Raw genomic sequence first — 13,901 nt, forward strand, 5'->3', positions numbered from 1 at the left:
AATTACTGAACAATAAGTACACCAGCAAAAGTATGTCTGGGTAGTCAAGAAACTACAAATCACAGGAAAGAGAGAGGCCCAAGGAAGCAAGAACAAAGGGAATTTAAACAGTCTTCAGCTGCTTCCTGCCATCTCCAGCTTAGCACTATCAGCGAGGGAAGTATAGTTTGCATATGCATTGCATCATTATTTCCTGCTTTTAACAAATGACACAAAAGCAACTGAAAAGTTGGCAAGAGAAAAAAAAATAGAGATAGCCTTCTCTGAGGTCACTGGGTAGGCCAAAGCCCTGCTACTTTATTGGGCTATAGGGTGGCAGGTCAAGAAGCAACAGTGAACCACTGATTGGTTCAACACGGAACCACTGATTGGTTCAAAATTGGGAAAGGAGTTTGGCAAGGCTGTATACTGTCGCCCTGCCTATTTAACTTATATGCAGAGCACAACATGAGAAATGCGGAGCTAGATGAATCAAAAGTTGGAATTCAGATTGCCGGGAGAAATATCAACAACCTCAGATATGCAGATGATACCACTCTAAATGGCAGAAAGTGAAGGGGAACTAAAGAGCCTCTTGATGTGGGTAAAAAAGGAGAGTGCAAAAGTTGGCTTGAAACTCAACATTAAGAAAACCTCTCAATTCCTAGCAAATAGATGGAGGTAGTGGAAATGGAGATTTTATTTTCCTGGGATCCAAAATCACTGCAGATGAGGACTGCAGACAAGAAATGAAAGGACTCTTGCTCCTGGGGAGGAAAGCTATGGCAAATCTAGACAGCATACTAAAAAGCAGAGACATCACCTTGCCAACAAAAGTGTATAACTTCCCAGTTGCAATGTATGGCTGTGAAAGTTGGACCATAAGAAAGGCTGAGCACCGAAGAATTGAGGCCTTTGAACTATGGTGCTGGAGAAGACTCCTGAGAGTCCCTTGGACTGCAAGGAGATCAAACTGGTCAGTCCTAGAAGTGATCAACCCCGATGCTGTTCAGAAGGCCAGATCCTGAAGATGAAACTCAAATACTCTGGCCACCTAATGAGAAGGAAGGACTCACTAGAAAAGAACCAAATGCTGGCAAAGATTGAGGGCAAAAGAAGAAAGAGACAACAGAGAATGAGTTGGCTGGATGGAGTCACTGAAGCAGTCGGCATGAGCTTAAATGGACTCCAGAGGATGGTAGAGGACAGGAAGGCCTGGAGGAACATTGTCTATGGGGTCGCGATGGGTTGGACATGACTTTGCAACTAACAACAACAAGGGTGGCTTTAGAGAAGTATAATTAAACATGGATAGTCCCAAAGGTGCTTATTCAAGAGGCAACTGAACTTTCTGGTTTTTCTTTAAAGACTTTTCATTTCTCATCCAAGAAGCTTCTTTAGCTCTGGATGAGAAGGCTTCAAAGAAAAACAAGAAAGTCCAGTTGCCTCTTGAAAAAGCACCTTTGGGACAATCATGACCTGGATGACTGAGAATCTCCATAAACTTATATAGGTTTCCCTAATACAAAAAAACAACACCCCTCATCTTAAACACCCCTCTTCACAAAAGTGATATTCTTTGGGGTGGCATGGAATTGCAAAGGAAATCACCAAGCCATAGAGATGGGGCTACCAAACTTTGGGATTCTACAATCTATAGCCAGCGCATTACTATGTGAAAAATAAAATTGTTTTTCTCATATGATGTTTAAGTCTCCCATGTCAATTAGAGTGTAACCATGGATATTTTTAGGACATGAGTTATTCTTCCCCATAGGTCCTCTTACTATTCCAAGTTCTGGGAACTCTTACTACAAGTCTAATGTCTGTCTGAAAGTTTGCCATACTTTTGGTGAGAGAGAGAGGGGAGGGAGGGAGGGAGGGAGGGAGGGAGGGAGAGAGAGAGAGAGAGAGAGAGAGAGAGAGAGAGAGAGAGAGAGAGAGAGAGAGAGAGAGAGAGAGAGAGAGAGAGAGATTTGAAACTATCTATGATGGGGAAAATCTGGCAAAAAAAAATCATCCATAAAATAAAATGGAGCATTAAATTATTTCTTTACAGAAATTGTTTTCCCTTCTATATTATGGACTTTTTCCAATGACCTTTTACAATTACCAACATTTTAAGGTAATTCTAGTTTTCAAAAAAGGATTACTGTAATTCCACTTTCAGAACAGAAAAGGCTACATACATGAAAGGCACCTGTTAAAAAATCATCCAACAAGGATCATTCTAAGTTGCTAAGCAACTGCTGGGGTTCAATGACAAAAGGTCAGTCCATTAATTAAAAATACAACCATTTGTAAAAAGCAGAGTTCACACAGAGAAATGGATATTGCAATCACATGGAGCCAAGAACTTTCCCCCTACTTTAACACCACCATTTATTCACTCTGTGAGAGAGATAGGCGGTTTCTAAAATTTGATATATAAATGAATAAATAAAAACACAAGGACAATAAACTGCTCTTCTGGAAAGGGTGATAAAAATTTAGAGGAGCAAAAGGGAATGACACGCAAAGGAAGCTAGGTTAAAACAGGCCTGGAAAATCCCAGACACAAAGTTAGTATAGCTATCTAAATTCATCATGTGGCATTGCCCCAATCAGAAAAGACTGGATCCGTTGCATATCCTTGGCACATTCTAGTCTTCGATTTGCCAGAATAAAGAAGTAAAACATTATTCTTTCCTCTGACAACTTGGCTTTTGAATTTGGCCATCAAAGTCAAACTTTGCAACTTTGCAACACGGGCTGTTGAATTCATCCTCTTGGGTCCTATTAAAATACATTCAATTCGACAATGAATCAGCACCAGTGGAGTCTCAGCCATTAATGTTTCCTTGAATTTTTCTTCCGTTTCCTTTTCAGTTTTTGTCCAAAAGCCCTTCAGTCAGGGTAAAGCATTTCATTTTTGTTTTTAATTTTTGTTTTTGAATAAGAAGCAGCTCCCAAAAATTATACTTAGAAATAGGCATATAATAAGGAGGAAAGGGAAGGGGGAGAGTGGACAGAGAAGTATATAAATTCTTTCTTTCTGCCTATTGTCTATTCCAAGAGGAGCACTCAGAAGGCATTCATATCTCAGTTGAAGTGCTATCCACCAGTCTTAATGCTGGCGGCATATTATCAGCACAAAATGTGCAACTCACTTCCACTGACATTTCTATCCTGCACAGGAAAGCTACCAATAAATGGTAGTGCACTCTGAATCCCTTTTACCTTTTCTACAATCCATGGTCAACTGCTACTTCTGATTCCAGGCTCGTTGATAAGTGTGTGTGAAAGAACAGTTGAAAACATCTGGATAAGAAGGCATATCCCAAACTAGTACATCAGCATAAAATGGCCAACAGGTACTAGGTTGAATTCACATTTTATAGAGATACTTGACTAAATGGTCAGTGAGATTGTCAGTGAGGTTAGGAGGAAAAACTACTTTAATTGTGGAATCATTAAGAAGGACATTAAGCTATCTCAGGTGTGAGTTGTGGATGAATTGAAGGCAACAACATGAAGATGTGGCAGAAAAAAGACTTCGCTGGGGCAAGTTCAAAAGTCACAAATTTGTCTATTTGTAAATAAATAAAATTAATTATTAATAAATAATAAATAAAATTAATAAAAACCTAAATGTTTCATCAAAATTTGCACTAACGGATGTGTAGTAGATACTTATTCAAAAACTACCATGTGATAACTGTCCATGGCAGCTGGGTTGCAACCTAGATAGCCTTTGCTAATTTAAGAAAATCTAAACTATACAATGTGCAATGTGCTTAACACTTGGATGGGAAATTGTCGGGCACTGAATTTTAGACTAGTCTAGAAGTTGATGAAACATTCTGGAAAACAGCAACAGATTAGCTGTACATTTTTGGCCATTCCCTTTAAGGCTATTGATACTCTTGTAATGCATCATTGATCTAAAGCAAAATAACATTGTGAGGAAAAGGCATAAAGAGACAAGAGAAGAGATATGATAGCTATCCTGAAAAAAGAAGAACTTTTGTGAGTTACCTAGAAATCAAAGCTCTCTCTTCTTTCAGTTTAGAGAACCATAGGTTTTCTCTTACACCTACAAAGACATGTCTCTAATGAGGTGAGAACAGCAGCTTCAACCATCCACCCCCATTATCCAACCGCATAGGCCTCACAATTCCCACCCACTGCTGTGAATCTATCCTCAAGCTTTTGCAATTAATTCACATACACAACAGTTCTGTATGTATGTGTTAGTAGAAAGGGGAGGTTATGCAATTGATTAGAAAAACATTGGCTCCAATATAAGTTATGAAATTAAGGGGAAACCAAAGCAATAAGTACAAACTATGAATTTCCACTTTCTCCTGTCTCATCTGCCTTGCCTCTCAAGTGCAGTTTCATTCCTTCCACCAAGCCTTCAATCTAGCATTTCCTCTCTGCCAATTATGGCTTCTCCTTTTCCATCCCATCATTCAAGCCCTTTCTTTCCAAGTATCAACAAAAAGATTAATTTTTTTAGTCATTTGTTGAAATGCTACTTCGGACAAAGGAGAAATTATGGTTTCCATGAACTCAAGTACACAACCTCTCAATATTAACTTCTATTAAACATTTTGAGAAGTTTGTCCTACAAGCCTGATCACTATTCATAAATTGATCCTACTCCAAGACACCTTTGTGCAACTTGCACAGATTATTCCCAACCCGCTTCCTTCTTCTTATATATACCCTGCAATCACCCTTCCTTTCTGATAAAAAAAATATTGATTAGTTAAGTTAATAGTCCCCCAATCTACAATTCTGGATTTTTAAAAAAAAGGATATATATTTTTTCTTGTAGATATGACCAAACAAGATGCCTCAAGAAACAAAGATACAAGGGCTTGATGAAGACAGAATCTTTCTTTTCCTCACCAAGTGTCACAATCTTTCAAAAGTTAACATGTCAGGGAATAAAGTGGGTTCTTATTAGGTTTGAATCATTCTACATATACACAGCCTTTGACATGAGGATTGGGAAACATCTGTATTGTTTGCATACAGAACACAACATTCGTTACTCTGGCTGAAATTGACAGAAATTGGAGTCTAACGATACCCAGGGGTCATTGGTTTACATTTCATCAACTCCTCTCATCTTTTTTTAGAATCTTAGAGGAAATAAGAACCTTAAAGTAATATAATTAGTCCCCAAACACACTTACCCCCTCTCTCAGATAAAGCAGATTTATCCTCTATTGAAAGACAATTCGGATTTTGGATGTTTTTATAAACACAGCGTATTCATATAAGGTTGGTAATTTATAGCTTCTTCTGTTCAGCTGAGTTTCCCTCATTGAACCAGAAATATGACTTTAGAGCTAGATGGTATTCTAAAAAAAAATTTAGTCAAGAAATGGTCAGGCTGTAATCCTCCAAAGGTTGCTGGACTGCAACTCTCACCATCCTTCACAAAGGGCTATGCACTTAGGATTCACGGGTTTGGGGATTTTAAGAATTTCTGTAGGATAACATGTTCTCCATTCCTGCCTAACCTCATTTCTTGCAGTTTTTGAAATATGTGTTCGAAGTATATAAGTATATAATTTTTTTCAGCAAGAAGAATTATTGATTCTAAGGGTCCACAATTATAGATACTCTTGGCAGCCCATTACCTTTGACCTATGAACTTCGCCATCATCATCCTCCCCACCAACACCTAAGATCTTCCTTGTCTTCAGACGGCTCACAAGGTCTGTCTGGCTGTGCTTCTTCATCAGAGGGGGAGGCTGCTTGGTTGCCATGGTGACTTTCGGGTACTTGCTGGTTTGGGCAGAAACTGAAATGAGACAGACTAGAGGTTAGATATATTAGGAAAAAACAACCCATAAATCTTAGGGAGGTTCAAATCCAGATATATTTTTAAAAAGATTTTAATGAACATCCTTTTCATTTAATGTGAATGATTTAGCCAAACACAGCATGGCAACTATTTTATTATTTTATTACGAACTTCTAATTACCCCCAATAATTGCAGCAATAAAGTAGTTTTTGACTGTGGAATATTTACTTCTACTTGAATGATGAGAGAATACTAAGATCTCCCTCATGGTGCATCTACAATCAGGAAAACTTTAGACAGGAACAGGCAGGCATGGCAGTAAATTTTGCTTCTCAAGTCATATCTCAAAGGACTCTTAAACAGTTATAAGATCAGCCTTTTCATGCTTCTTAGTCTGAGAAGCAAAAGCAACAAAACACTGAGGCATAGGATTCAGCTCACAGAAAAAGGAGGGTGGTGGTGGGGAGGAATCACAGAGCTTTGCCTCAGTGAGATGCCTTGCCTGACAAAGGTATTCCACACCACCCTGGCACTGCAAAATATTGGTCCCTCACTCTACTCTGCCTCAGTGAAAAACCAAGATGGGACTCATCAGCATCAACTAGTCTGTCTACCTCAAAAACAGTAGCTGAACACAAGAAGCTTTGGCTGGGCAAAGCCAAGAGTCACTTTTCTTGAACCACTGTCAAAGTAAAACATTTCTTTCTGCATAACCCTTGCACTTTATAAGCACTAATACACATGGTTCCACTGTGCATGTGGCCCTCCCGAGCTCTGTTTTCGCTGGCAGAAGGTTGCAGGAGGCTATCACAGCCAAAAATGGAGCTCAGGAGCCCGTTTTCTCTGGCAGAGCACTCAGGCAACCACAGGTGCCCCTGACATGAGTGATGTTGAGCTGGTCATGCACCCCCAGCCATGCCCCCCTTGAGGTGAAACCCCCCTGTCAGGGCCACATCAGCCCCCCCCCCGGATGTGATCCTCAATGAAATTGAATTTGACACCCCTGTCCTAGCGGTTAGAGTAGGAACCAGGAACCAGCATTTACAACCAGTGGGCCTGGACCACAGGTGGTCTATGAGAAAATTTTGGTGGTCTTCAGAGAAATGTCACCCCCAAAGCACCCCCCAAAGCAATTAATCCAGGCTGTGCAGGAACATAAGGCTCCGCCACCCACATAGCCCACAGGAACACAAGGCTTGCATCGCATGCATTGCGAACAACACGAGGTAGTGAGGGGAGGGGGAAAGGGCAGAGGGGGGAACTTGCCCCACAAGCCCCACGCACCTGGCTTGGCCACTGGGCTGCTTCTTCCGCTTCTTTCATTTTCTGCTTTTGGCTGCACGCAAGGAAAGCAGCAAAAGTCTTTCTTTCTCTCCCCCAAATTCTACCAGAAATGAGTCTTTGGGACCCTGCAAGGCATCCTGCTCCAAAAGGCTGAGCCGGCAAAGTCTCATTTCTGGTGGAGTCGGGGGAGAGAAAGAAAGACTTCTGCTGCTTCTGCTGCTTTCCTTGCATGAAGCCAAAAGTCTCTCTCTCTCTCTCTCTCTCTCTCTCTCTCTCTCCCCCCCCCCCCCCCCCCGAGAACAGAGCTGGAGACGGTATCCTGCTATCCCAAATAAAGAACGATCGGTCGGTAGGAAAACAGGGTGGGGAATTTTCCTGCAGACTTTTTTTAATATTTTCCCAGAGTCTCTGGTCTGCGGGATTTAAAATTATGAGTTTGGTGGTCCCTGAGGTCCAAAAGGTTGGCGACCCCTGTACTAGACACATGGTACCACAAGTGATCGGTCCCTAACCACCATTGTAAGGCAGCTGCTGCAAGAATAGAAACCTTGCATCAAGCAGTTTTTTTTTCCTTGAAGATAAGCCGTTTCCACTTTGGAATCATCTAGGTAAGTTGTGGTCATCTCTGGCCATGCTGGCTGAGAATTCTGTGGGCTATATTCCTAACACACCTGGAGGGAGAGTTGTTGCAGATTAATATTTTTGGCATCTGCAGATTTCTCGGGTTCTGAAACAAGACAGGGCAGTTATTGAAACCCACTGAAGACAGCTGCTTTGTGTGCTTCATCTTATTAATTATAGTGGGTGTGGGAAGCTTTGTTATCAGCCAAGAGCCTGTCTTCCCAGCTCATAGAAAGTGGGGGAGGTTTATGATTCCAAAGGACTTATAGGGGGTTTGTTGTTTCCAGTTCTATTTTAAAGAGAAGAAAGCATAACATTTAGTTATGCCAGGGTGCCCCCGTGGCCAAGATGCAGAGAGAGATAACATAAATTAAAATCAGGCGATTATGATGGTAACATTATTCTATTTGCGAGAGACTGTGATACCACGAGAAAAAACAAAAGGGGGGGGGCACAGAAACAGTGCTGTACTCAGCTACATAGTCCAGAACCTAGAATGAAGAAATCACATGATTTCTTGTGATCATTTTTTACAGAAATATCTCCGTTCTTTTAGAATTATTTTTTAAGCAATTATGCTTAGGAAATTGGCTTCATTTTAGTTTCCATAGATTAATTATAATTCATATTAGAAAAATGCTTTCTTCCATTAGCCACATAGATCCAGCAATGGAGAACACTCAACATTTTCTTCCTTTCCTTTCCTTTCCTTTCCTTTCCTTTCCTTTCCTTTCTTTCTTTCTTTCTTTCTTTCTTTCTTTCTTTCTTTCTTTCTTTCTTTCTTTCTTTCTTTCTTTCTTTCTTTCTTTCTTTCTTTCTTTCTTTCTTTCTTTCTTTCTTTCTTTCTTTCTTTCTTTCTCTCTCTCTCTCTCTCTCTCTCTCTCTCTCACACACACACACACACACACACGTGGATGTTTCTTGTGAGAGATCCAGTTAGCAGCAGGATTCATTTCTCTAAAGCACCTTCCCAATTTGGCTCCCACCAGATGTGTGACTTTCATCTGCCAAAATTCTCAACAATAGCCTTATTGGCTGAGGAATGACAGGAGATGAAGTTCACATGTTTGAATAGCACCTCAAATGAGAAAGTTTTTTAAAACTACACCACAGCATCAAACAGAATGAAATACAGTATATATACATATTTTCCAATCTACATGCAACATGGACTTCCCAAGGTAGACGAGATTTACATAAGTTGAAATGCATACATCTTGAGAGCACCCCATTTGGTAAAGCTACTAAAAAAAACCTGAAATCCCATTAAAATACTATAGTTCAATAATTTATTCCCCTCCTAATTTTCTTTTAATTCCCTAACACTTTCCCCCCCCCTGCTGAGGACAAACCTGACTTCTTTAGGCATTTTAAAATTAAATGCAGTACAATAACTTCGACTACAAGGACTTTTAAAGCAATTAGAAAACAAAGGAAAATAGAACATAAAATCTACCCAATACATTTTTGTCTGCTTAAGTAATAGATATAATCTTAAAAACATATATTTCAAAGCAATTAACAGAAGTGCTGAAACAGTATGAGGAATGTTAATCATTTCACTGAAGTTAATTAAAAAGAGAGAAAGAGATCATTTATGTGCACTGAATTAGGCAATCTGAATAAAATATCAAAACAAAGAAAAATTGCCATATTGATGAGAAACCCTTCAGATTTTTGGGAACTTCAAGTCTCCAAATCCCTAACCAGTTTGCTAAGTGAGTGAGTGAGTGAGTAAGGTTCTTTTGCAGCTTTTCTTTAAGCCAAAGCAATAGTAAACACTGCACCCTGCTCACGATTTTGCATGTATGTGTGAGAGAGCTCTGTCAGATACTGTTTGTTTATCTATGACTGTTCTTCTCCCATCACACATGATATTCAAGTCCATTTTTACTAAAGCCTTACATTTTTTTCAGTGGGTATGTCCAGAAAACAAGGAAATTATCCCTTAGAGCCGCTGAGCTGCTGAAAGATTTTGGCAGCACCCTTTTGCTTACAGTGATTTGCAAAGGATTGAAAAAGATCCCACCAGGGGATCCCATGGGGAAATCGCTTCTCCATTTCAGGACCAGCTGTAATGTGAAAAGGACGGGCTACAGCTGTTTTGGAAATGTTACTTTGGTTGATGCAGCTTACAACTGCATTTCTTCTGAAGAATGATGATAAACCTATGTGCATTTGATGTTTGATGAACGACATTGCAATTTTTTTCCTGATTCTTCTACTTTTCAGCTCATTTCCCCATCTCTCCACTTCTTTATCCAAGTTATTAATGAAAATACGGAATGGTAAAGAATCCAGGACTAATCCTTCTGACCAGAGGTGGTATTCAGCAGGTTCTGACCAGTTCTGGAGAACAGGTAGCGGAAATTTTGAATAGTTCGGAGAACCGGCAAATACCACCTCTGACTGGAGATTGTACAGTATCCTTCCCCTGCCACATCCACCAAGCCACGCCCACAGAACCGGTAGTAAAAAAAAATTGAATCCCACCACTGCTTCTGACCCTCTATTTGATACCTCTGTTCAATATGATGAGCCTCCATTGGTGACAACTTTTTGAATATGATTGTCAAGCCAGTTAGATAACTACCTAATTGTCAGGAATCCTAGCAAGATGGGGGTTTGTTGAGATAGTTATTTCTCTCCTTCAGCAAGTTGTGAAAACAGCACTTTTGACTGTAGAGAAGAAAACTGATAATTAAAAAAAAAACCAAGTCTGGCTTTTTTTTGGAGGGGGGGGTCAATTTTTTAAATTTTGGACAGATAAAATGCCTTGTTAATACAAGGCGTAGTTTTTCTTCTTTTCTCTCACCTCCTCCCATGGAACAGATGGCTTCTCCTGGACAACAACTCTGCATCCAACCCCACCCCATCCAATCCAACATCACTCAAAATTAGGCACGCACACCCCCAACTACCTCAGTTCCAACCACAACTGGCCTTAAATGCAAACAACCTTGTAAATAAAATACCTGAATTTATCCTCTTACTAAATATGGCTAAATTCGACATTATATTTGTCTGTGAAACATGGCTCAATGCATCTCTCCCTGATTCCATTACCACAGTAAGAGACTATCATGTTTACCGATCAGATCATGAAATCCGTAGAGGAGGTGGTGTTGCTATCTTCTATAAAAAGTCCCTACATCTAAAAAACATCCAAGTTACCCAGGAGCTTGCTATTCCTGAGACCATCATCTTTGAGCTGTTCTTAAATATCACATTTCGGTTCTTACTATGTTACAGAGTCCCTGATTATGACATCAAACATGAAACAAACTAAATACACTACTAACATGGGCAGCATCCTACCCACACACTTTTATCTTTCTTGATGACTTCAATCTACCTCATATTAACTGGACCCTTAATGAATGTACAACTGAACCCACACATGCAACCTTCTACAATCCAGTAACAAATCTGGGACTAGAACAACTAGTAACCAACAACACTAGACTTAACAACTGCTTCAATCTCATCTTCTGCAATAGAATTCAATTTGAATTCAATTTACAGAATACAAATTAAAGAACCCTTTTCCAACAGTGATCACAACATGATTGACTTTTGTCTCAACATATGTCCACACAAAAATCATCACAATGACAGAATCCCCAATTATAACTTCAAAAAAGGCCTATGATCTTATAAACAACGATCTCTCATCCCTTGATTGGCAATTTCTATTCACTGGATGCAATACTGTAGAAGACCATTACAACATATTTTTACTTGAAGTCAAAAGAGTCATCAAACTATATGTACCATTAACAACTCCCAAAACCAGAAAAAACAATTTACCCATAACAATAAGGAAGCTTCAATCCAAAAAGAAATCACTTTGGTGGAAAAACAAATCTGGTCACATTGCCAACTTCAAAAGCTGATACAAAAATTTATGCCACCAGATAAAGACTGAATGCATCAATTATCACATTAAACAAGAGGAAAACCTTCTATGCACCAATTCTACCTGCACTTTCTACAATTTTGTAAACAACAAACTAAAAGACTCAAGGTCCATCCCACCCCTGAAAGGACCTAATGATAAAGACTGCAACGATGACACTATTAAAGCCAACCTCTTTAACACATTATTTGGCTCGGTATTTGTAAACAGCAATGGATCATGCCCAGTATTTCCTAGTCAATCCACAGACAACTACAATGATCTAATACATATCAATTTTACAGAAGACAATGTTGAAAAAGCACAACGCAATCTAAAACCATCTCTATCTATTGGACCGGATGGAATATGTGCCTACTTCTTTAAAAAGCTATCCACTGCCATAGCCGAACCTCTAAGCATAATCTTTGAAAAATCTTTCAGGACCAGCTCCTTGCCAAAACTATGGTCATAAGCCACGGTCATCCCCATCTTCAAAAAGGGAGACCCCAGCCTAGTTGAAAATTACAGACCAATCTCTTTATGCTGCGTCACCTGTAAAGTCATGGAATTAATTATTAACCAATCCATCACCCTCCACTTAGAAACAAACAACATACTCTCTAATAAACGATTTGGTTTCAAGAAAAAACTATCATGTAATCTGCAACTCTTACACTGCAAAATCATATGGACTACACAACTTGATCAGGGCAAAGCAATAGACGCAATCTACATAGACTTCTGTAAAGCCTTTCATTCAGTGGTACACGACAAACTACTCCTAAAACTAAAAATCTTACGGTATCTCTGGACACCTGCATAACTGGATAGAAGTATTCCTGTCAAACATACAACAAATGGTCAAAATTGGGAGCGTCCTATCAAATTCTATCCCTGTCAACAGTGGTGTCCCCCAAGGCAGTGTTCTAGGACCAACTCTTTTCATACTCCACATAAATGACCTCTGTGATCATATCAAGAGCAACTGCATTCTCTTCGCTGATGATGTAAAGCTATTCAACACCACAGACAATACTGCTACCCTTCAAAAAGACCTTGACTATGTATCAGAATGGTCAAGCAAATGGCAACTTCAAATCTCAACAAATAAATGCTCTGTCCTACATATTGGCAAAACAAATCACAAAATAAAATACAGGCTGAATAGTCAAGACCTTGTTGATGATCCAAACTCTGTCAAGGATCTTGGAGTACTCATCTCTAATGATCTAAGTGCTAGAGCCCACTGTAATTACGTAGCCAAAAAGGCATTAAGAGTTGTTAACCTAATCTTATGTAGGTTTTTCTCTGGTAATATTACACTATTAACTAGAGCATACAAAACATTTGCTAGACCAATACTTGAATACAGATCATCAGTCTGGAACCCACATTACGTATCTGATATTAACACAGTTGAGAAAGTCCAGAAATATTTCACAAGAAGAGTTCTCCACTCCTCTACTCATTGCAGAATACCAGACTCAAAATTCTAGACCTAGAAAACCTAGAACTATGCCGTCTTCAGTCCGATCTAACTATAGTATATAAAATCATACATTGCAATGTTCTATCTGTCAATGAATAAATACTTCAGCTTCAATCAACAATACAAGAGCAAACAATAGATACAAACTCAAGGTTAACTGCACCAAACTTGATTGCAGGAAATACGAATTCAGCAACAGAGTGGTCAATGTCTGGAATACTCTACCTGACTCTGTGGTTTCTTCCCCAAACCCCAAAAACTTTAACCTTAGACTTTCTACTATTGACTTCACCCCTTTCCTAAGAGGTCTGTAGGAGGCGTGCATAAGCACACCTACCATCCCTGTCCTATTGTTTCTTTTATTTTTCTTATATGTATCCATGTATTCATAACTATGTTTTTACTTATACCAATTATCTTGTAAGCAATTGACAAAAATAAATAAGTAAATAAGTAAGTAAATAAATAAATAAATAAATAAATAAATAAATAAATAAATAAATAAATAAATAAATAAATAAATAAATAATAAAAATGTTGAGTGGTCGGTGAAGTTACCAGAAATTAACTGATGAGCTCATAGAATTCATAGGTTCATAAGGCTGGGAGGGACCTTGGAGGTCTTCTAATCCAGCCCCCTGCTCAAGGCAGGAGTCTTATACCATCCCAGTAAAATGGTTCTCCAGTCTACATTTGAAAACATCCAGTGACAGAACACCCACAATTCCAGGATCCAAGCTATTCCATTGATTCATTGCTCTTCATTGCTCTTACTGTCGAAAATTTCTCCTTACTTCTCTCTTTGACAAACTTCCACGCATTA

General features: G+C 39.2%; 1 protein-coding gene across 3 annotated transcripts in view; it reads right to left on the minus strand.

Moving 5' to 3' along the window:
- The window catches only part of TP53I11 (tumor protein p53 inducible protein 11), an 87,089-nt gene that overhangs the window by 27,953 nt on the left and 45,235 nt on the right, over positions 1 to 13,901 (minus strand). For all 3 annotated transcript variants that reach the window (XM_026664658.2, XM_087951278.1, XM_087951279.1), the window contains one exon: positions 5,616 to 5,779. In XM_026664658.2, coding sequence (XP_026520443.1) covers positions 5,616 to 5,744 — 129 coding nt within the window. In that variant the 5' untranslated portion in view covers positions 5,745 to 5,779. The remainder of the gene's footprint in view (positions 1 to 5,615; positions 5,780 to 13,901) is intronic.

The sequence above is a fragment of the Notechis scutatus genome, chromosome 1, assembly GCF_049901735.1.
Source record: "Notechis scutatus isolate UNSWTSFEM ecotype Mainland chromosome 1, rNotScu1.2, whole genome shotgun sequence".
Taxonomy (NCBI): Eukaryota; Metazoa; Chordata; class Lepidosauria; order Squamata; family Elapidae; genus Notechis; species Notechis scutatus.